The sequence below is a fragment of the Plecotus auritus genome (assembly GCF_963455305.1).
Source record: "Plecotus auritus genome assembly, chromosome: 4".
In the NCBI taxonomy this organism is placed as follows: domain Eukaryota; kingdom Metazoa; phylum Chordata; class Mammalia; order Chiroptera; family Vespertilionidae; genus Plecotus; species Plecotus auritus.
The window spans coordinates 78,754,177-78,778,667 of record NC_137775.1 but is presented as its reverse complement, the minus strand read 5'-3'; the positions used below and the strand labels follow the sequence as shown (position 1 = coordinate 78,778,667).

At 39.7% G+C, this 24,491-nt stretch overlaps 1 protein-coding gene across 12 annotated transcripts in view; it reads right to left on the bottom strand.

The window, feature by feature from the left end:
- Positions 1–24,491, bottom strand: part of DST (dystonin) — a 458,265-nt gene that overhangs the window by 229,841 nt on the left and 203,933 nt on the right. For 6 of the 12 annotated variants that reach the window (XM_080664697.1, XM_080664701.1, XM_080664693.1 and 3 more), the window contains exons 6-9: positions 8,909–8,998; positions 8,278–8,376; positions 6,625–6,702; positions 4,539–4,631 (exon numbers count right to left, since the gene is read on the bottom strand). In XM_080664697.1, coding sequence (XP_080520823.1) covers positions 4,539–4,631; positions 6,625–6,702; positions 8,278–8,376; positions 8,909–8,998 — 360 coding nt within the window. The remainder of the gene's footprint in view (positions 1–4,538; positions 4,632–6,624; positions 6,703–8,277; positions 8,377–8,908; positions 8,999–24,491) is intronic. The other 6 variants (XM_080664702.1, XM_080664699.1, XM_080664703.1 and 3 more) reach the window with 1 other exon arrangement.

Sequence of the window (24,491 nt, the reverse complement as noted above, 5' to 3'; positions counted from 1 at the left end):
CAGGCAAACATTCCCTGAGGGGTCCCAGACTGCAAGAGGGCGCAGGCTGGGCTGAGGGACCCTCCCCCAGTGCACAAATATCATGCACCAGCCTCTAGTAAGAATATAATTAAACAGTCAAGTTAGCAATGTTGTTGATATTTGTCAATTATAGGTCTGCATGGTGAGCTTCTCCTTAATCATTTAAAGAGAAAAGTAAACAATCTTCAATGGCAAAAACTGAATATCCTAGAAGACAAGCTGGCAAAAATAAAGCCTCTGGTTTGTTTGTTCATTTTTAATTTGATTTGCAGTGTCGATGGCAATAAAACATCATTCAAGGTAATTTAAAAATGGAACAACTTGCCCAGCCAATGTGGCTCAGTTGGTTGAGCGTCATCCTAGGGACCAAGAGGTCACCAGTTCAATTCCTGGTCAGGGCACATGCCTGGATTATGGGCTTGATCCTCAGAAGGGGGCATGCAGGAGGCAGCTGATCAATGATGTTTCTCTCTCATCTCTCTCTCTCTCTCTCTCTCTCTCTCTCTCTCTCTCCCCCTCTCCCTTCCTCTAACATCAATAAAAACATAATTTTTTTAAACAGTGGAATGACTAGTATCTGTACTGACACAACAGAGGCACAGCCAGTGATCTGCACACCACCCACCCTGCCTCCAGCCCTGCCACACTGAGCAACTGTCCACTCCTCTCTCAGAAACACCCAACCCCACTCTCTGCCTGGTAGCTGGCAAACATCTTGCAAAGCCGATCTCTAATATCAGTGAAAATTCCCCTTATTCTCTAAACCTTCCTGATCCTACTGCAACACTCCTCCACACCCCTATTTTTAATTCTATCACAATAGATTCATCGCCCTAGATTATAGTCAGTTTTATGAACATTCTCCCATAGATAGAACAACACACTTCCTTATCTTAGTATCTCTGGATCTAGCCTATGGTAGCTAAGGATATAGGATTACTGTGTTGGCCATACTTACCTTCAGATAGCCTGATTAGAAAAGAGATTCAATTCATGGTGCTTATAACAGATAGTTTAGAAATAAATAAACTTGTCTTCTGAAATTACTTCCCTTATTTAAGTAAAGTATAGAGAGAGGGGAAAAAGCCCAGTCACTTTGAGTGAGGATGATTACCAACGCTATAAATAGCCTTTATCTTGGCATAACCAGTAAAATAGTTCTAATCTTTAATTGTCACACTACTAAGAAAAGTCATTTCATCTAAATAAAGGAACATTTCTGATTTACCAAAACACTGATGTGTTTCATTTTAAATAGATCTTGGTCTAATTTTTAAAAACTGGTAATAATTTAACCATCATTATCTTGTAATCTGGGTCCTAAAATACACTGGATTCTATAATATAGGCCACAAGATCATATTTAGAATAAAAACTTCCTTTTGGTTCTCTTGTGGTTGGTCCTCCTCTCTCTTCCAAAGACACCTGAACTCCAAAGAGCTTTCTTAATATATAATTATTTTTTGAATGACTTTTCACTTACATTTCCTCAAACATGCTACTTCTAATTCACAACCATTTACTGACATTTGGTCCATTATATTTTCTGGTTTCTGCTCACAGTAGCTTAAGAGTATTTTCTCCATGGTCTCCAATGTCTTCCTGGTATACAAAACTATTAACCTATAACAAAACTATTAAAACTAAAACTATCAGTATTTTTTAATCCTCACCCAAGGATATTTTTCTATTGATTTTTAGAAAGAGTGGAAGGGAGGGAGAGAGACAGAGAGAAAGAAACATCGATGAGAGAGAGACACATCGACTGGTTGCCTCCTGCATGCACCCCAACCCGGGCTGGGGATCGAACTTGAATGGAATCAAATCCGGGACTCTTCAGTCTGTGGGCCAATCCTCTATCCACTCAGCCAAACCAGCCTGGACTAAAACTATCAGTCTTAAAGTTCTCAAGCTCTCTAGTAGCATTTCATACTGTTCATTACTCCTCTCTACCTGAAATTATCTTCCCTTGATTTCATCAACAATACATTTCCTTGTTGCTTCACCCATCTCATCAAATGTTCCTTTTCTGTTTCCCCAAACAGATCTTCCTTCCTCACCCCAATCATGGGCCTTCCCCCAAAGGTCTGTCTCCTTTGCTCTTGGCTCTTCTCCATGTATGCTCATCTCTTAGGTCCCCAAAAGACCCCTTCTCTCTGGTAGATTCATTGGCCACTTGTGTACTGGTAACTCGCAAGTCTATCTGTACCTTTGACTTCTCAGCTCTGCTCTGCTCACAAACCTCCAACCTCTCAGCAGACAAATGGAAAGGATACCCCACCATGCCATCGAACGCACCAAGTTCTTGGGTTTTCCCCTTACCATCATCCCCATTTCTCACAATAGCTTGCTTTTCGTTTGTAGGTTGGTTGGCGTCATTTGGTTTTTATCTCCCAGGCTGTTAAGTTTAGAGTAATCTTTATTCCCTCTCCTTCATCTATTATTCACTATCACCAAGTCCCTTTCTTCTTCCTTTAAAATGCCATCTCTTGGGGTCCATTTTTCATCCCCACCTGAGTCTTGGCCTTTATCACTCCACTCAGAAATCACCACCTCAGCTTCTTAGATTATCTCCCTCATTATGGACACTGCTCATTTCAATTTATTTTACATAGAATTGATAGGCTGAGTTTCCTAAAAAAAATGATTTTTCAGGTGCAGAGTGATTAAGTCACTTATTCAATGCCATCGCAGCCATAAATAAAAGAGCCAACAATGAAACTTAACTCTGCCTTCCCCCAAAACCTGAGTGTTTCCCCCTGCCCCACAGGGATTCTCACTCCAACATTCAAAGCACAACCTGTCTCACCAGCTCCGTCGGTAATGATGTGATTGGCTCCCTGTCCCAATAGGTCTCTAAATCTCCAAAGTGGGGTTCTTAAAATTTCAACCCTACTAAAAGTCGAGGAACCTGATCCACTTGGGGCTGATTAAAGACGCCCTGAGAAAGCTGCCGAGGAAATCCATGTGAAATCAGCTTTTGGCCAGTTCTACTTAGTCTTTACCCAATTCTGGTAACAAGGTCTGGCTCCATGCCCAAATCTCTGCCTTGGTTTATGGCTCAGTCCCCTGGGACCCCTGAGGATGGGGTCCTCTAGAAACAGAAGCCCACAGGCCTTCAAGGTCCTGCCTCCAGTTCCTGTTACTGGGTCTCCCAGACATCAATGCCCAGATGAGTGGACATTCACCTATGTTAGCTGCCCTATAGTCTGGCTGCCTGACACCTGGTCACCTGGGTCTCCTGGTACCTGAGTCTGCTCCTCTGATTTCTGGCTGCTGCATCTTCTCTCAGCTGCCCGTTCAAGAAGCTGGAACCTACCTAGACTCTACTTCCTGTAGCTCTCCATACCTGTCAGACTTTTCCTGTTCCCAAATGAGCCCCAGGTATATGATTTTCCGCCATTCCCCTACAAACCCTATGTCCTAGTTGAATTTTTTTTAAATATATTTTTATTGATTTCAGAGAGGAAGGGAGAGGGATAGAGAGAAACATCAATGATGAGAGAGACTCATTGATTGGCTGCCTCCTGCACGCCCCCTACTGGGGAGATTGAGCCCGCAACCCCAGCATGTGCCCTTGGCCGGAATCGAACCTGGGACCCTTTAGTCCACAGGCCGACGCTCTATCCACTGAGCCAAACCAACTAGGGCCCTAGTTGAATTTTTAAAATATAAGAAGTAAATCTAAATCCTCTCAAAATCTGGCTCAAAACCCCAGCTCCTTTCTGAAGCTGGCAGGCTACTTCCTCCTCTTTCAAGGCCAATAACACAGTCAATCAGTAAGATGTGCCACTTGCCTACTGTGGGCCAGGCTCTGTGCTGCACACGGAACACTGTGTGGGCAGGCACAGCATTAATAAACAAAAGCAAATTCCAAAATTAGGACTCAGCTTTTCAAATGAAGATGGTTTTTTTTTAAATGTATCATTTTATAAAAACTAAAACAATCAGCTCTTAATTTATTAAATAATCATTCATTGTGAATAAATTTTTATGTATTTGCATTTACCCTCCCCAAATCTAGTTTGAAAAAGTGTAGCTCTATACAAAAACATGAATACTAATTGAGAAGATGCTTTATCATAATTATGCTGCCATCTAGTGTCTACCATTAAGAGAAAATAGTTTGCATAGTGGAGAAACGATAATACCCATGAAAACCATTCTATATTAAGGATTGAGTAATAAAATTTTCATATATCTATATCATGTAATACTTTCCAATAAACAAAAGAGATGTGTCTACATTCAATTAAAAAGAATCTTGTCATCCAACTCTGAGATGGCAAGCTTTGTCCTAAAAACATTTCAGTTTATCAACAACAGGAAATGGGATACCAGATTCACAAGCAGTTACTTGAAAGAAATAATACAAATATATTGTTTAAGAAAATAAGCCTAAAATTTACTATCTTCCACAGGATATGAGTGCATAATTCATCCTTGATGTGAATGAACCATTTGGAACTAGCAATAAGAGGCTAAAAGAAATGACAATCAAGAAAAATTAAGCTTACCTGAAAGTGCAAAATTATTGTCCATATTAATCCCAAAGTCAACTTGGGATTTCCATCTGTTATGTCATCATTTCTAATATTCACTAATTTCACCTGTTTTATATGTGAAGAAGAGATTTAAAAAAAACTTTTTCAAATCATCACATAACTTATCTTTATCTATATAAAAGCAATGCTAAATCATACAAAGAAAAAAACTGAATGATTTAAATACCAGTAATGCTCAAAATACTGTTTTACCCCCTACCTTCACTCATTTTAGACTGCAAATTATAAAGGAACCACAAAGAAAAGCGGGGATTATCTTGGTTTTGTCTTCTAGATCAAGTAATAAAACTACTCATTTGTTAAAACAAAAATACAGCTCAAGTGAGAAGTCTTAGATACTTGAGATTTTTTCAATTGGACATTTGTCTTTTGAAAATAAGCTTTATTTTACAATTAAGTAGGAAACAGTTCTAAACCATAAAATAATTTTTAAAACATTGTCACACTTCCTTCACAAAGGTTTAAATAAAAATTAGCATTACTTTTCTATTTCTTTATCACAAACTGTTACCAAGATAAGTAAATACATGAGTGACTGGACATTTGTAAGGCTATATATATAATGTGTATATATATATCAGACTTAAAGCTTATCAACTGTCATATTATGCATTCAAGTAAATAAATGCAATGATGACATCTAACATTACCTCCTGGATGGACAAAATAATTATATATCATGAATTGAATATCAAAAATTAAGTACAATGATAGCTAACATTTTACTTCCCAGACAAAATACTGCCGAATACATGTCATACCAGGAGATTATAATTAACCATTAATCCTTCTTGGAAACTTGCACTGGAATTAAAAATAATAAGGCAAGTACCAATAACATTTAAAATATTTGAACACATAATATTTAGTAGAATTTAAAAACTAAAAGCATTTTCACATTCATAATAACCTAAATGAAGAACTAATAAAAGATAGTTTTTCCCTCTCCCCGTCTCCCTCCCTTCTTCCTACTCCATCAAAAACAAAATTGTTCCCACCTCTGAGTTCCCATTGTTTTCAGCAACTTTCAGTTCTCCTAATATCTTTTTCTCCTTTTTTCTACTCATTGAAAGTTACCAATTATTTGGTTTATACCACTATTATACACAATGCTACCAAAATCAAGATCACATCCAATATGTTGTTCATTCTTTTCCTTGATTTTTTCTGAAACCTCAAGCCAGTTGGAGACTGTTGTCAGAAATGTTGCTTTATTTTTAACTACTTATAAATTACCCAGTATTATCTACTTATAAAAAATAAACCATCGCCTCATCACTACTAAATATTAAAAATACTTAATTTTTAAAATATTATGAACTATTTTTTATGAAAATAGTTTTATAAAATAAGTATAAAATTTAAGGTATTGCCTCCCTACTACTAAGAACTGTTCATAGACATTCTTAACATTCTGTCATTAACTTCCTAGGCAAAAGCACTCAAATTCTGACAGAAGGAAAATCAGTACCTCTTATTCAAATGGAAATGTAGCCACTTGTAATTCCTCTAAGCTTACAACTACTATTAGCTTTCTTTTCTTTGGAGCAAATGTTTATAAATATTTTAGAATATTTGTCTCACAGAAGCACAAGTATAATGATTACAATTCAGAGTCTAATTTAACCTTTTCATTCCCTGACATAATTCTATGTAGATTAACTCAGTCACATATGGTTATTATTAGAGGCCCGTTGCACAAATCCGTGCACCAGTGGAGTCCTTCAGCCTGGCCTGCAGACATCCCCCGAGGGGTCCTGGATTGTGAGAGGGCGCAGGCCAGGCCAAAAGACCCCACCGGTGCACGATTGGGGCCGGGGAGGGGCCACAAGAGGGCTCCAGGGTGTGCCCAGCCCTTCTCGCCCAGTTCCAATCAGCCGGACCCCAGCAGCAAGCTAACCTACTGGTCAGAGCTTCTGCCCCCTGGTGGTCAATATGCATCATAGCGACTGGTCGAACAGTCGAACGAACAGTCGGACACTTAGCATATTAGGCTTTTATTATAGAGGATGATTACAGTCTTTGAAAAACATCTTACCTGACGTCTTTTCAAATAATCAAGTGCAATTTGTACATTCTGTAGTCTGTGAAAACGCATCCGACCTTTTTCTCTGGGCTAAGAATAGAAAAATGCAGAGTATGAAAAACACTAGTTTTTTATAACACTGACAATATACTACATAAATATATATTATGCTTATCTTAATATGTCAAAACAGTATTTACTGTTTTGGTAAGCCCATTAAATTCTTTAAAGGCAGTTCTAATTTTTTTGTATTATCTGGGATTCAATTTATAGTAAACTACTAGGGATTTTTCCCAATATGTTTTATTTAAACATATTCTGTATTCCAAATGCTTTATTTAAACAAAGGAAAAGAGACAATACCATAGAACATATAGACTTTTTATATTCACTAAAATACAATTCTAACCTACAGGTATTAAGGTATGGCTGCACAAGAAGAATTAAATACCATTTTCCCTTCTTAATGAATTCTAACAATTATCAAAATTATTTTTGGAAATATATATATATATATATACCGCATGTGAATGAAAATGAGGTAAAGTAGCATGCAATTAGTATAAAAAAATCACCAAGAAGGAGAAAGACAGTGGAGTTTTACTTAGCCACGATAGAGGAAGGGAGAAAAGCAATTAAAACCATATAATATATTTCCTCTTTATTTTATTTTAGTGTTTTTCACAAAATTGGTAGGACTCTATAATAGTTTTCCACTTCAGGAAAGCTGACAAACCATAATTCTTTTCCTTCATACTGTTTCCCTTTAGAATCACTGCAAGTTGGCAAAAGGAAAACATAAGGAAACAGAGCTGGGAAAATGCTTAACAAAAATACAAAGAATGAAGCTGAAATTTGCCACATCAGATCTTCCAAAGGGGAAAAAAAATAAAACTGAGATCTTAGCTTCTCAAATATGAATAGGGTGCTGAAGCCAAGGCCCCATAATAAAAAAGACAGCAGACAACAGAATGGAAAACTAGGTTCTATACAACAGGTAGGAATGATGTTGGTGAATTCACCCACTAGGTCCAAAACAAAGCACAATTTCCAATGAAATCAGGGGGCACTAGGGATGTAGATGGCAGAAGAAGCACACTGGTCTTGCAAAGGCGGACTTGTGGTCAACTAATTGTCACCAGCTCTGTTAGTTGCCAGGACTCTTGACTGTTAAAACCTTCTCCCTTTCTAAATAAAAGGATGGCAGGTAAAGAATGTCCATTAAATACCTAATGCCAACAGGTATGATTTAAAGTATAAACTTAAATATTAAAAAAGTTTCCAGAAGTTCCTTCAAATAAAGCAAAAAATAGTTGCCATGTTTGAAAAATAAATTCCAGAAATAGGATAACTTTGCATAGAAATTAGCAGGCTAGTTGTCAAGATGTCCGTAACTATAAAAAATCCTTTCGCTAAAATGCCATCTTATCCCTTAAGTGCTTATGTTTGATTACCACGCAGTGCACAGTAATCTATAAATAAATTTAAAGAGAAAATATTTCCTTTGTCCAATGTCTTGGTTCACACACATCCACCTCATTGTGGGTTTTGGTCCTTTCTAACGTTTTCTAAAAAGGAGCCCAACCCGTGGGTTACATGTCTATCACGTTAGCGCTCACCGCACTGTAAGGCTAGGTTAGTTGAGTTATGGGGGCCGACACCTACCCCCTTATCCTCATCCTCCACATCCTCATGCTGTTCATATTCGCATGCTTCTGTTGCACTCACCAATCGTAAGGTCTTCAAAAAATCTCGCTCCCTTGGCTAATGAATATAACAGACAGAAGATAGGACAGCAAAGACACAAGACAGACCAGAAATGAAAAGAAGAGCATGAACAGAACATAATGAAGGATAACAGGTAACCAAGAACGGGGAAGTCATGTTCACAAAAAAAAGGAAATGACACCTGTGGAGTGGGTTAGACCGTTTTTCAGAAAGCGATGCTTATTTCCTGGCTATCTGTGAGTCTTTTAATGTGTGGTTATATTATGCATACAACTTCTGCTAAGCAAAAACAACCCAAAAGTAAAGAAAAAAAGAAAAGCAAGAACAAAAATAGTATTTTAATTATAAAACTGATCATATAAGCAAGGTAATCAAAGTGCTTCAATCTCCAAAGTCACATCATTAGAAATCTGAAAATGCTTAGGAATCCAACCAAAACTATTTTTTTTCCAGGCAAAAATTGCAGCTCAAAAAGATGAATATTATAAAAATCTGAACAGTCTGTGCCAAAAACATCCTAGTCATATGCATATGTTCTTCAAAATAAATTAAGAAATTTACAACTTACCAGGGTGTCTCCTGAAAGAACCTCTAAAAGAGAGATCAAGTTGTGTCCATCTCTTAAGTCTTCATAGAGATCATTCACATGTTTTCGAACCTACACAGAGAAAAGCAATTTAAATTTTGGTCCTAAAACCCAGGATCATCCTTAATACTCAAACAAGGAAGAGGACAAAGTAGAAAACATTTCTTATATGGTATTCATTCATACAGTGATTTTTTAAATTTTTATTCTCTTACTACTTAAATACTAAATTTAAATTTAAAATATAAACACTAAAAATGTAATTTTCAGATTAATAACTCACAAAGACAAGTAGAATTATTACATGTTTTAACACACTATATAAATATAAGCCTGGACTATTACATGGAGTTACACTTTTTAAAAATACAGGCAATGCCCTGATCTTCATGACTCCTGATACAGCAACTGGAGCTAACTTAACAACAGAGGCAACTTTTTACCCGCTGCTGGTGTCCTACTCTCCACAAGATCTGGATGCCAGAAGCACACACTCCACACATTAAAAATCCACAGATGGGGAGAGAAATCAAGATGGCGGCATAGGTAAGCACCTAAACTGCTGCCTCGCACAACAATTTCAAAACTACAACTAAAAGACAGAACGGACACCATCCAGAACCACAGGAAAGCTGGCTGAGTGAAAATTCTACAACTAGAAGGAAAGAGAAAAGCTCACAGAGAATTGGAGGTACGGCAAAGGGTCTTTGTGCGCGCAGAGAGGAAGGGCGGCTGAGAGCCTGGCTGACTTTCTCTGGCGGAAGGGGGAAGGAAGCCCCCGACCGCACTGAACCCCAGTTCTGACTGCACTGAACCCCAGTCCCGGGCGAAACCCCGTGGACCCAGGCTCATACAGGGGGAGTCTAGACTGTCAGGTAGAGAGAAAGGCACCCAGAGACTTGGAGACCCAGGGGAGCCCCGGCAGGCAGGGTTCTGGAGGCGCGTGCACCAGTGTGCACAAAGGCTGCAGAGGTTGCCACAGGCTTTCCCTAGTGGAAGGGAGTCCGAAGCTCCTGACTGCACTGAACCCCAATTCTGACTGCACTGAACCCCAGTTCCAGGTGAGCCCCTGGGGACCCACGCTCTTGTGGGGGGAATCTGGACTCTCGGGTGGAGACTCGGGAGCCGGGGAAGGCAGAGGTCTGAAAGTGCGCGCATGCGCGTGCAAGGGCAAAGCTGACGGGAAGCCAAGACTGTCTGCTCCGCCCTGAGACTCCACCCCATCCAAATTGAGCACAGAGGCTAGTGCAATTTGGCAAGTCTAATCCTATAAGGCTGTCTCCAACACCGAACTTCTCCCAGCGTAGACACAGCTGATCCTTACAGCCAACTGGCCTGGAGGTCAATTCCTCCCAGTGATACCAACAACAATCAAGACTTAACTACAACAAGGCTGTACACACAGTCCACAAAGGGGTGCACCAAGAGTGTCCACCTCAGGTTAACTGGGGAGGCCGACCCACTGGGCCATATAGGAAACCTAGCACACAAATCTACCCTACCAACTCAGGGAAGCAGTGAAAATGCGGCGTCAAAGAAACAGATCACAAATGAAAGAAATGGAGGAAAACAAACGACTGGATATAGAATTCAAAACCACGGTTATAAGGCTTTTCAAGAATATCCTAGAAAAGGCCGATAAATATAACGAGACCCTCAAAGATATGAAAAAGGACCAACTAGAAATTAAACATACACTGACTGAAATAAAAAATATTATACAGAGACCCAACAACAGACTAGAGCAGCCGTGGGCAAACTACGGCCCGCGGGTCGGATCTGGCTGTTCTATCCGGTTCTCTTGCTCTCCCCTCCGCTCCTTTACTTTGAATTTATATTAGTTCACACAAACACTCCATCCATGCTTTTGTTCCGGCCCTCCGGTCCAGTTTAAGAACCCATTGTGGCCCTCGAGTCAAAAAGTTTGCCCACCCCTGGACTAGAGGAACACAAGAATCAAGTCAAAGAATTGAAATACAAAGAAGCAAAAAACACTCAACCGAAAAAGCAAAAAGAAAAAAAAATCCAAAAAGTTGAAGATAGTGTAAGAAGACTCTGGGACAACTTCAAGCGTACCAACATCAGAATTATGGGGGTGCCAGAAGAAGAGAGAGAGCAAGATACTGAAAACCTATTTGAAGAAATAATGACTGAAAACTTCCCCCACCTGGTGAAAGAAATAGACTTGCAAGTCCAGGAAGCGCACAGAACCCCAAACAAAAGGAATCCAAAGAGGACCACACCAAGACACATCATCATTAAAATGCCAAGAGCAAAAGACAAAGAGAGAATCTTAAAAGCAGCAAGAGAAAAACAGTTAGTTACCTACAAGGGAGCACCCATACGATTGTCAGCTGATTTCTCAACAGAAACTATGCAGGCCAGACGGGAGTGGCAAGAAATATTCAAAGTGATGAATAGCAAGAACCTACAACCAAGATTACTCTACCCAGCAAAGCTATCATTCAGAATGGAAGGGCAGATAAAGAGCTTCACAGATAAGAAAAAGCTAAAGGAGTTCATCACCACCAAACCAGTATTATATGAAATGCTGAAAGGTATTCTTAAAGAAGAGGAAGAAGAAAAAAGTAAAGATAAAAATTATGAACAACAAATACATATCTATCAACAAGTGAACCTAAAAATCAAGTGAATTAAAAACCTGAGGAACAGAATAATCTGGTGAATATAATAGAATCAGGGGCATAGAAAGGGAGTGGACTGATAATTCTCAGGGGGAAAGGGGTATGGGGGGGTTCAGGAAAAGACTGGACAAAAATCATACACCCATGGATGAGGACAGTGCGGGGGAGGTAAGGGCAGAAGGTGGGGTGGGAACCAGGTGGAGGAGAGCTATGGGGGGGAAAAGGAGAAACAATTGTAATAATCTGAATAAAGATTTATTTTAAAAAAAATCCACAGATGGCCTTGGCCAGCATGGTTCAATGGTTAAGAGTGTTGCTCTGCACACCTGAGAATCACGGGTTCAATTCCCATTCAAGGGCATGTACCTGGGTTGCAGATCTGATCCCCGCTCCTGGTCAGGGAGCTTGTGGGAGGCAACTAATTGATGTGTCTCTGTCACATCTATGTATGTGTGTGCCTCTCTCTAGAATCAATGGGAAAAAATATCCTCACTCCTCTGGTGAGAATTAAAAAAAAAATCCACAGCTATAAGCTGGATAAAGGGCAGTATTGTTGAAAGCTTCCATGAACCTATAATTATTTCAAAATAAAACGTTTTTTAAAAATTCACAGATGTAAGGTTAGAAGACCTCTGTCCAAACCTTCCTCTGCACAACAGAAATCTTGTGGTGGTGGAGGGTTTTCATGACCATTATCACTAGCACAAAGTTAACCCTCAGCTTATTCCTCTCTTCCACAAGCCAGATTTAAGCTTGTGATTTTAGAGCTCACACCACCAAAGATTTCCCCAAACCTCTGTTCAGTCTGCCATGTAGGGATATCTGCCACAAATGCTTGGCCTCCTGAACCCATGCCATCCCACCCACGTCCTGCGAGACTCACATGACACTCCTCATTCCACTTCCTATGACTTTCTCACTCCAGGACAGTGAAAGACGGGGTGTGATTCTGAACACTTACTTCATAGGAAGGCTATTTCAAAACCTGCTTTGCCAGATTGAACTAAACCTCCTACATCAGGGAAACTTTCCAAAACAAAGTGTCATTTTTCTCCATATTTATGCAACAATAAAGAAAAATTAAATTAGGCATGTTTATAAAAGAAAAACAATAATATTACGCTATCAAAACTTAGAAGAAAAGAAAACATGTTATAAGGCAAAACAAGTTAGGAGGCCTGCATTTTAGTGTTGCTTTTACCATGAGTCCCATAAACTAGTACCAGCTGTCTATAATCTAGGCCTAAATTTTGTCATTTGCAAAATCAAAATTTGAAAAGAGAAGGCCTTTGTTCAAACTAGAAAACAAAAATTCTATGATCTGAAAATAAAAGCTATCATATTTTCAAAATTCAATGTGACAACTTAAAATATGTAAAATGGAAAGCTGCTCTCAAGCCTTTGGCCTAATTTCTTAAGAATTTGTGAGGGGACCAGTTGGCCAACGTGGCTCAATGGCTAACCCTCAACCTATGAACCAGGAGGTCACAGTTTGATTCCCAGTCAGGGCACAGGCCAGGGTTGTGGGTTTGATCCCAGTAGGGGGCATGCAGGAGGCAGTCAATCAATGATTCTCTCTCATCATTGATGTTTCTCTCTCTCTCCTCCTCCTCTCCCTTCCTCTCTGAAAGCAATAAAAAAGTTTAAAAAAAATAATTTGGGAGGGGTGCAGAAATAGACTGACATCGTAATGCTTGAAAAAATTCTGAGGTGTTGGTTGTCATGTAATGCCTATTTTTCCTATCTCGGTGATTATTCTGAGGGTCTACGAAAATACTGCATATGAAAAGGCTAGATAAATATAAGACATTATCATCTTTATCATTCTATGAAAAACAAATGCCACCATCATTAATAATAATAAACAAAAATATACACACGGTAAGTTAATACTAGGTACCCGACCCTGAACTAAGACCTTTTAAAACTTGGCTCATTCTACTCACCACTAAAGAGTGAGATGAAAGAGAATGTTAGTTAAAAATTACAAACCAACATTATGGGGAAAGAGTGCTAGTGGATGAACAGAGAAGGGGGGAAATGGGGTTCTGGAGAAGTATCTGAAATTTAGGAGAAAGAAAAGATGAAATTAAATAGTTAAGCTGACACAGAAAAGCTTTTTATTTTATCCTGGGTCTGAGTCACAGACATCTGGCCGGTAACTTTCCTTCACAAATGACTACACTAACTGCCAGTAGTCGTAACCTTCCGTTTTCAATTTTTAATAAAACAGCCTTTCTTCTCATTTTGGATATTTTCTCCCTGTGGAACAAAAAACTGTCTGAGTAAATAGTGCTAGAGGAGCAGATGAGCAAAGTGAAAGCACTGTGAGATACTGTGGGATTAAGTTACATAACGTGAATTACATAAGAAGGAGGAAGCATCATTTTCTGTATTTCATACAATTCTCCCAGAATTGTGCAGTGTTCTCTAAAATATGTGTACTGCGCTGCACCTGCAGTTTACCCCTAGAGGGCACCAATCTTCCAATCTTTTGCTTAAGAAGCATAGCCTAAGGAAGAAAAATAAAGTAAGCAGAAAAAAATGGTGAGGCTTAGAAGGAGAGAGATTTTAAACAGGGTGCTGCTGGTGATGGTGATGGAGGCAACACGCATCTCCAATTTATTTTTGAGAGACAACAGAAGAGATGAAGCCAGGTCTGTCCATTTACGTGGCTTAACTGTTGAAAAATACTACTCTAAAATTTTTATTGTAATTGATTTTGTGTGGGCTAAATCAAATTCAACTTTAAAGATAAGATCATTGTCTAGCTAGTTTAAAACTGCCTTTTTCAAAAGTCTGACTTTGTACTGGTTGATGTTAATCCAAATTCGACAAAAGTTTTACTTCCCATATTTAAACATACTGTTACCATATAGGTCACAAAATATTGAGCATCCACTATATGCCAGGGAATCATTTACGTTCTAAGGGTACAAAGATGAATAACAAGACAGTGCCACCTTTTGAGGCTTGCAGTCTGAGATGGTAGAAATTCAGAGAGGAAATTTCATTCTAGAGTACATACAGTCAGAGCAGCAGCTCAGAAAGCTCTGAAGAGCTCTATCCAACTCTGAAGGCTAAGAAGTCTGCCTGGCTAAGACATAAAACTGTGCCAGGTGAAGGGAAGAATAAGGACAAAGGAAAAGGGCAAGGATGTATGCAACTGCATGGTGCAGGGAAGGAAACAGTCCGTGAAATCGAAATGGGAGGTGGAAGGTAAAGTAGGAAGGTGGGCCAGGAGACATGGCGGCTTTACATGTCGTTTTAAAAAGCTTAGACATTTCCTAAGTAAAGAGAACCACTGAAGGCTTTTAAACAGAATGAGGACATAGCATCTCTGACCAACATATAACCTTGTAAACGATTATCTTGAACAAGCCCAAATCACAACAAAGCTGCTGAGGGCCCAGTCTGTACGCAATGAAGGAGGAACGGTCCCTCAGGAAAAAGCAAACTTTTTCTGTATCGGGAAGGATTCAGTCCTCTCTTAAAGAGTCCTACACTTAAAAGATGCAGTATTCTGGAAAACAACCGACTATCTTTAGAAAGGATCATAAATAATAGAAGAAGGCTTGTCCCAAATGAGATCATCTCACTGCCTTGCACGAATTGGGTAAAGAGAAGGGCACAGTCAGCTTCAGTGAAAATGATTTTCAATGTCATTTTTATACTTCACACAAATACATTCATAAAAAAATAACCTACCAAATTTTCTTGGGAGAGCTTCTTAAAAGTTCTACTTCAAAAAAATAAATTTAAGCCCGGCCGGCGTGGCTCAGTGGTTGAGCGATGACCTATGAACCAGAAGGTCCACAATTCCATTCCCGCTCAGGGCACATGCCCGGGTTGTGGGCTCGATCCCCAGTGGGGGGTGTTCAGGAGGCAGCTGAGCCCTCTCATCATTGATGTTTCTATCTCTCTCTCTCCCTCTTCCTCTCTGAAATCAATAAAAATATTTTTAAAAATAAATTTAAAATAGTCTATCAATATATCACCATCATCAATTATCGATCAGTAAATTGATGCTTTTAAAATACACAGAAATGGCCTGGCCTGTGTAGCTCAGTGAACTGAGCATCGACCGATGCACCAAGAGGTCATAGGTTTGAATCCCAGTCAGAGCACATGCCCAGGATTGTGGGCTCAGTCTCCCCAGGAGGGGCCATGCAGGGGCAGCCAATTGATGTTCCTCTCTCATCAATGTTTCTCTCTCTTTCTCGCTCTCCCTTCTGTCTCTCTCAAATCAATAAAAACATATTTAAAAATAAATCAATAAAATACACAGAAATGCTTAAAACCAGATATTCTCTTAGGTAGTTGCCCTATCTGAACAGTTTTGTATATTACAAATTTATTTCAGTATTATTTCTTTAAGAGTTGTGAAAGAATAAAAAGCATAGCTCAAACTCTACGTAAATTCTATACTGATGCAGGGAGTGTAATGGGGAAACATCCTTACGGGATGTAGAAAAAAGATGGTCATACTTTTTAGGCAATATGTTAATGAGTCATCATTAATGCCAAATAGAATTAATTTTTTAATGTTTTTTTTAAACTATAAAGATATTTGTCATATATCTTAACACATTGAGGACCAGTAGTTTTATTGCTAGCTTTACCCAGTAGCCAGATAAGTTTCTATTGAACGAGTACAAAAAACGTTTTACATAAGTGTTAAAGGCACGCTTTAAAATTAAATACCCATTGCATTTTGAAGTTATTTATTACATGTTCTTACAAGCTAATATCTTTTTAAATAATTCTTGTGATTGGCCACAAGCCTTAGAGCAGAAAACACGAGAATTCTCATGATTCTCGCAATGTGTTAAGGCAGTGGTCGGCAAACTCATTAGTCAACAGAGCGGCAAACCGCGGTGGCTCGCGAGCCGCGGTTTGCTGACCACTGTGTTAAGGTATTAATGAATAAAATAATAAAGAGTTTGAAACAAACCAATGTTGGCCCTAGGCAGCAAAATAATCCATCTACTTCACATGGACCTGATTAGTTGTTTGGCAAAAAAGATTTCTCTGTTAAACTTTCAGGTAGACAATCTACAATCAATTTTTTAAAAAACACATTTATGTTACTGATAAAACTTCATTTTTTATTTGGGGGCATTTTAGTCATGGTTTCAACTTGCTGTTTTTTGTATTCTTTTCTGCCCAGGTTCAGCATTGTCATAGGGACCTTTTTAAAAGGCAATTTCAATTTTCAAATTTTTAAAGCATATTACTCCTTTCTGTATTAATTTGGGTGTTGGAGTGATTGATTCTTGTCTGTGTTGGTTTGGGTTTGAGTCCTCTACCTTTCCTGCCAGCTCCTCCTATTTGTCAACATGAAGACAGACATAAATCTGGTTTTGCATATGCTTTTCCCTCATCCTGCAGGTCTGGATAGATCTTGCTAAGCAATTACAAATAATGTAACTAAAAGAGAAAAATGAATCCAGAAATCAATTACTTTGCATACTAAATTTTATAGTATTTGCTCACTGTTTTGGAGTTCATTTCTATCCTATATAATAAGAGGTTAATATGCAAATTGACCCTAACAGCGGAACAACCGGAAACGACTGGTCACTATGATGCACACCGACCACCAGGGGGCGGACGCTCAATGCAGGAGCTGCTCCCTGGTGGTCAGTGCACTACCAGAGGAGGGGGCTCCACTCAGCCACAGGCCGGGCTAACGGCTACGAGTGCAGCAGCAGTGGCGGGAGCCTCTTCCGCCTCCTCGGCAGCGCTAAGGATGTCCAACTGGGGTTTAGGCCCACTCCTGGCGAGCCTAAGCCATCAGTTGGACATTGCCTGAGGGCTCCCGGGCTGCCAAAGGGATGTCTGATTGCCAGCTTAGGCCCGATCCCCAAGGGAGCAGGCCTAAGCCGGCAGGTGGACATCCCCTGAGGGCTCCCAGACTGCGAGAGGGCGCAGGCCAGGCTGAGGGACCCCCCCCTGCGTGCATGAATTTTCGTGCACTGGGCCTCTAGTTAAAGATATGTTCTGGACAACCTCCATATTCCAATGTCAAACAAATGAGCACTGGCTTATAAAGACATCGTTGTCATTATCCATTCCATGTAGTCTTTCAAAATTAGGGGTTGAGGGAGATTTTAGGTTAGACTAAAAGATGTTTCTGACCGGAATTCTGCCTCTGAGGGTGAAACCCTGTGATAAATGGCAGAAAGATACTTTTAAAAGTTCCTCAAATATCCTCTACCTAGCTCATTACTTACATAAACCTTTAAACTAGTTATCACTTCAAAAGATCATGGTTAAGTACTATTCTATCAAGAGCACTTTTCAATAGCATAATGAAAGGAGAAGGTTACCAGTAACTAGCATTTTTATGCTCACCTCTTTCCCATTCCTCTCACATTCTCACAATTTGGGCAATAGAAAGAAAAAGCTGGGGAAAGTGGGATTATAATCACTTGACCCTTCTAACAAATAATAAATAAATTTGTCAATAAAACTAAATTTTGATATAAATATAAATACGTGACTATAGCAATATAACAAGACAAATAATGACTACTGAAAGTCCTAAATAATAAAAGGGTAATATGCAAATAGACTGAACGGCAGAATGACTGGTTGCTATGATGTTCACTGACCACCAGGGGGTAGATGCTCAACGTAGGAGCGCTGCTCAGCCAGAAGCCAGGCTGACGGCTGGTGAGAGCAGTGGCAGTGGCCGGCAGTCGGACATCCCCTGAGGGCTCCCAGACTGCGAGAGGGCGCAGGCTAGGCTGAGGGACCCCCCCACACACACACAAGTGCACGAATTTTGTGCACCAGGCCTCTAGTACTATCATAATAGCTAAGTCCTACATATTTACATACAGGAGTTCATTTGTGCCAAGTCCCAAATAATATAACTAAATACAAAATGTCTGTTTAACAAAGGTAATCTATACCTACATCATCAAACATTTTAAACAAATTCCACCATATTTTCAAATTCTAGTTTTCATTGAGGAAGTTTTGAAACAGAATTGTGAATATTTTTCAATAAAAATCATATAAAATTATTTTAAAGAATTTTAATTGGTTTTAATTATATATACAACTAGTTTTATTAAATTTATAAAATTAACAACTAGTCTTTAAAAATGTGTATTTCCTCAATAAATTCCCACTAAAGATTCTCCAGTAAGGTCATACCAATGCCATAAGACAGGTTCAGATAAATTATTATAAATTGGAGGTACATTCAGGTAAAATATATTCAGTTCCTATATGAAAAAAAAGACAGCTTCTGGGATGGAGCAAGCTATCAGTCATTTGCCCCTTAATGCCAGGTCACTTTATCAGACTAGTTGTCTTAACACCTATGTATTACCTGTATTATCGATTTCAAAGATGGAATAACATGGGAGGGGGTGGATTTGAGGAGGCAATGCAAGGGCATGATGGGATTCCAAAGGAAGAGCTTCTAACACTGAGAAGGTAGTGGGAGGACCCTGGGTAGCTGGTGAGTGGGTTGAGAAGAGTCCAGGAAAGGGATATAGGGAAATGACAAACAAAAATTTCAACTACTTTGCAATTCTGATTAAAGTGCTGGTTACGGCTTACTGAATACTTCTGAGCTGGATCATTTCCTTTAGGGCTTTTGTCAAATGCACTATAGGCTGTTGATGCCTGACCTGCTACACAACAATTCAACAATTAAGTGAATACCTGTCGCAGTAAGAACTCTCCTTCTGGCACAATTTAGAGTACCTTTTACAGTGCAGTTGTTTTTTTTGTTGGTTTTTTGTTGTTGTTGTTGTTTTGGGGGGGGGGGCACTACACTCTCAATACACACAAAAAAAATCAAAGAACCAACTGAGCCCCCCAAAAGTCATTTCATCTACTTCAGAGATGATGTGTAGCACCCTCATCAGCCCCCACCCCTCAGTGGAACAGGAAGCCACTTGCTGGAATGGTTGGAATATGATGAGTCAGGCTCTAGGCTAGGGAGGAAGCAAGGTCCTCATAGAGGGCAGAGAGAGTAGGCAAGGAATAAAATCCACCTATGGCTCAGGCTCCAGGAGGGGTAGAGCTGGCCAGTGTGGGTATCTTCTGGTCACACCATCACGGGCACTTCCTGGTGTCCCTTTCAGAGCTTTCTTTGCCAGGGAAAGACACTACTGAGGGTGGGGATGACACAAGTGGTGGCTCCATCTCTTTCTAAGTTTCAAGGATTGGGAAAAATTGACAGTCTCTTATGAGCATATTTTATAGTTTTAAGGCCTTTATAATATTCTAATACTTTCTATGCAAACTAATCCACTCTCCTTTAAACATAAGCCCATTTCCTCAAGTCTTTACAAATAAACAACTGACAACAACTGGTTGTATCCTCCTCACTAAACCTTTGGAATACAGGATTATGATCAAGACAACTGCCACAGGGAGATAAACACTGAAACTATTTTTAAAGACACCTCCAGATGATGAGATCCCACTGCCTCTGCTGCAATTCATGCTAATGCTTAACACCTCTTCCCTGTTCTTGTTCAACATTTTTTGTTGCCTTAAATTCAGATGAAACTCCAAGTCCCCAATACCATGATTTACATTTTCCTAAATAAAACCTCTGTAAAACTATCTGGGAAACTCATATGCTTGGAAGGAATTATAAATACAGGTTTTTTTCCATTGTGTACTTAAAGGGAAAAAATTTGACACGTTAAAATTAATCTCTGCAACAGAACTATATCTTCCACAGGAAGAGTAAACCTTTCAAAGATGCTACCAATTTTTTCAAAGTGATAACTTCTAAATGACATTATAATTTTGCCAAATTTCCAGATTCTAATCTACTCAACAGAGGTCTGTGGACCACAGATGCTCACCAGCTAGTCCTCCCCACTGTACATGACTAGTCAAAAAAGATGCCACATTGTTGTCTTATACTAAAGCCTGATATCTAAGCAGAAGTTATTTTGTCTCTAGCCCCTGTTATAAGCACCCTATCTTTTAAACATGTTTAACCAAGAGTACACTTGAGTCAGGTTGACACCTACCAAATCTGAGATCCCATTTGCAAGATACATGGGTCCCAGCACCCTACCAAGGGAGTTCACTTCCAAGCCAAAGGCTAAGAGAATTTGAAAAGAATGTCAGCTGAATAGATGCGGTCACATTCTCAAAGCCACCACCGTCATAACTCTGGTTGCACTCATGGTGTTCCTTCTACCCAAAGTGCTGTTCTGTTTCAACTCCTCCTCTAGCTATTGAACTCTTACTTTTCCTTCAAGGTCAAGTTTTACAGTCACCCAGGCTGTGAAGAATTCCCCCTTCTGTACTCCCACATTCCTTGGTTTATACCAAGATACCAATAATCATTTCCCTTAGAAAATAGTTTGAGGGGAAGCAGAGTTGCCACCCCAAAATATGTGTTATAGATATTGATTATTTTAGGCTAGTTATTTTCAAGGAATCTTTGACCTTCCCCTAACTGTCTTAAAGAATTTATATAGAGCCCTGACCAGTTTGGCTCAGTGGATAGAGCGTCGGCCTGTGGACTGAAGGGTCCCAGGTTCGATTCCGGTCGGGGGCATGTGCCTTGGTTGAGGGCACATCCCCGGTGGGAGGTGTGCAGGAGGCAGCTGATGAATGTTTCTCTCTCATCGATGTTTCTGACTCTCTATCCCTCTCCCTTCATATCTGTAAAAAATCAATAAAATATTTTTTTAAAAAAGAATTTATATAGAGGACCTGCTTCAGAAAAGAAGCTATTGTCACAGATAGTTAAATTTTAATAAGAACTAGGTATAATAGACAGGGAGGAACCAGCAAGTTTTCTTCATCGAAGTCCTTTCTATGTACCATTTATAGAGATGGACCAATATTCATTTACCAAACTTGCATTTCTATCTCCATGTAAATTGCCTTCCTGACCTTTGAAGTCTCAAACCACAACCCTCCCCGTTCTCCTTAGCTCAAATGGCATATAAGCCTTAACTGCCCATTAGTCCTTGGTCTCATATTCTTATGGAACCCTGTATGTACATATATAATGAATTGGATCATTTTCTCCTGCTACTCTGTCTCATGTTGGTTTATTAGTCCAGCCAGAAGAATTTTAAAAAGTGGAGAAAAAGTATTTTTCCTCCCCACATGTCCATCCATGATGCACATAATAAGCCCCTTCAAAGGACAGGGCCCTGTCTTCAGTTCTCTTGGTGAACGCCTCATGCTTTGCATAGTACCTTTCAGACAGTAGATAACCAAAGAATAAATAAAATATTAGCCACTGTGACCTTAGCCACGCCCTCAGCTGTGGGCCCTTGAGTGCCTACTCAGTGATGGGCAATTAAAATGTCTTTTTTTTTTTTTTTTGTCCAGGGCATCTCACAGCACTGGGAACCTGATTTGAACCTGATATTTTTGCAACTCCTTCCCCAACCCCCAAAAAAGTCTTTATTTGATCTTGCCAACTATGAAAACTTAATTCAAAATTCAGCAAGAAAACATTAATCAGAAATTAAGTTTACCAGACAAAACTTCGGAATTTAACAGCCCAGTGGACACATTAAAATGGCTCTATAATATACAATGCTCAGTAAAATTACAGTGTCTGCAAATACGGCTTCTTATGTTTTTTAAGTTTATGTAGAATAAAAGTTAGATGTTTCAAACGTTTGGGGAAAATGACAAATTGTGAGATAAAAGGATAGCATGAAACTCACTGACTCAGACAATAAATCTATAGAAAACATTTCCACTCTTACAACTTGTAAGGACACCTATGTTGTATCTATGTGGTTTAACTGCACAGAAATCTAAGAAATAGAATTTCTACACTATTCTTCAGTCAGTAGTACCATTAGAGTACCTGGGTTTGGGGGATTTTGTTTTTTGTTTTCAATAGTGGAAGGCTGCTCTTGTAGAAAATCTGAGTGTCGGTTCTCTGCTCAGGCAGGAGGCTTGAAGTGCTATGTTGTGGTTGTGGCTCTCCTGGGCTATAGCTCTGTGAATTACTAGTATCCTAGGCTAAATTCAACCACTGATGTGGGATGGTTCACTAATAATACAAACAGCCGGCTGCCAAATGAGTGGCATCTCACCTCAAACTGCCATAAGCCATGGGAGAAAAAATAAAGGTGTTTGTGTGGGTCTGGGCCAGACTGTTATGAAAATCATGTTTATTTTTCCTTAGTTAGAGTTCACCATGTAAATGGCACCCATGACTGGGGTACTATTATAAAACCACAATAATTTAATAAACAAAATAGAAACAAACACATAAATACATAGAACAGAATGACAGCTGTCAGAGGAAAGAATGAAAAAAAGGTAAAGGGATTAAGCAAAATACACTATACAGAGTGTCCCCCCAAAATGCATACACATACTTTGAATAATTATAAAGGCAGTGTTTATTAAAATACATTTCATTTTCAAAATTAAGCTATCAACTGTTAAAGTGTGTATACATTTTGGGGGACATCCTGTATATAACACATAGACACAGACAACAGCACGGTGATAGCCAGCGGGGAGGGGAAGTGGGGGAGGTGGAAGAGAGTAAAGAGGGGATAAATGGGGACGGAAAGAGACTTTACTTTGGGCAAAGGGCACATGCTGTAGTGTGTACACGATGTTTAGTTGAGTTGTACACTTGAAACCTGTATGGTTTTGTTAACCAATGTCACTCCAATAAACGCTGTTTAAAAAAAAAATTGCTGTGCGCTAAGGGCAGTCTCCTCTTTCCATTACCCCACTCATGCCCTCACCCCACTAGTGTCTGTGTCCATTGGCTATGCTTATATGCATGCATACAAGTCCTTTGATTGATCTCTACCCCTTCTCCCTCCCCTCCCCTGCCATCAAGAGAGCATTATTCTTTTTTTTTTTTTAATATATTTTATTGATATTTTACAGAGAGGAAGGGAGAGGGATAGAGAGCTAGAAACATCGATGAGAGAGAAACATCGATCAGCTGCCTCCTGCACACCTCCCACTGGGGATGTGCCCGCAACCCAGGTACATGCCCTTAACCGGAATCGAACCCGGGACCCTTCAGTCCGCAGGCCGATGCTCTATCCACTGAGCCAAACTGGTTTCGGTGAGAGCATTATTCTTATCACTGCTTTACAGATGTGAAAACAAAGGCTTTGAGAGGTTCAAGGTCACACCTCTAGTAAACAGTCATGGGTAAAGATCCAAGCCTTGCAGACCACAGCCAGTGCTCTTCAACATCACACTGTACCACCACCCTCCCTGGGTGCCAAAGTACAGTGAGGGGAGAGGTGCGAAAAGTAGGAACAGCTTGAAAAATCTGACCACCTGGGCAGACCCCAGGCATGACTAGCTTACTCACACGCTGGCCTTCCCATCCATAATTGACTCTTCTGGAATCTGTCTGAAATTCCCAGAAATTTATTTTCCAGCAGAATGGCTAGAGTGCTCTATCATTTACAGACTTCAGTGAATTAGGTTCCCCTCAGAGTTTCTCATCAAGCTTTGCTCCTGATCCTACATGAGACCAGCTGCGCTGGGAGTCCAAAATGGGATATGAACACACTAGAAAAGAGAGTATCTTAGGAGGACAGACACACGCCCTGGGCCCTTGAGAGGGAAAAAAGGGGGGTGAGTCTAAGGAAAGATAGGGAAATGGAGTAAGGTTTGAAACTTAAAATCTACTTGGGGATGGGGAGGGGGAACACTCTTTCTCCCCTAGGGTATTATGGCGCCTTGATCTCAGGACTTAACATCCATAAAATAGGATATGCATTAAATAAGATCTAGTGGGCTAGCCTGAGAACAAGGCCAGCATTATAATATATGTCAACCATATAGGGAAATGACTTACAAAAGTGCCCATTTATATGTCAAGGACTCTCTACATACATAGTAGCAAAAACTGACCTTATAATGAACACTATGGACTCCTTAAATTTTATTTGAAAAAATAGTGCTGTATT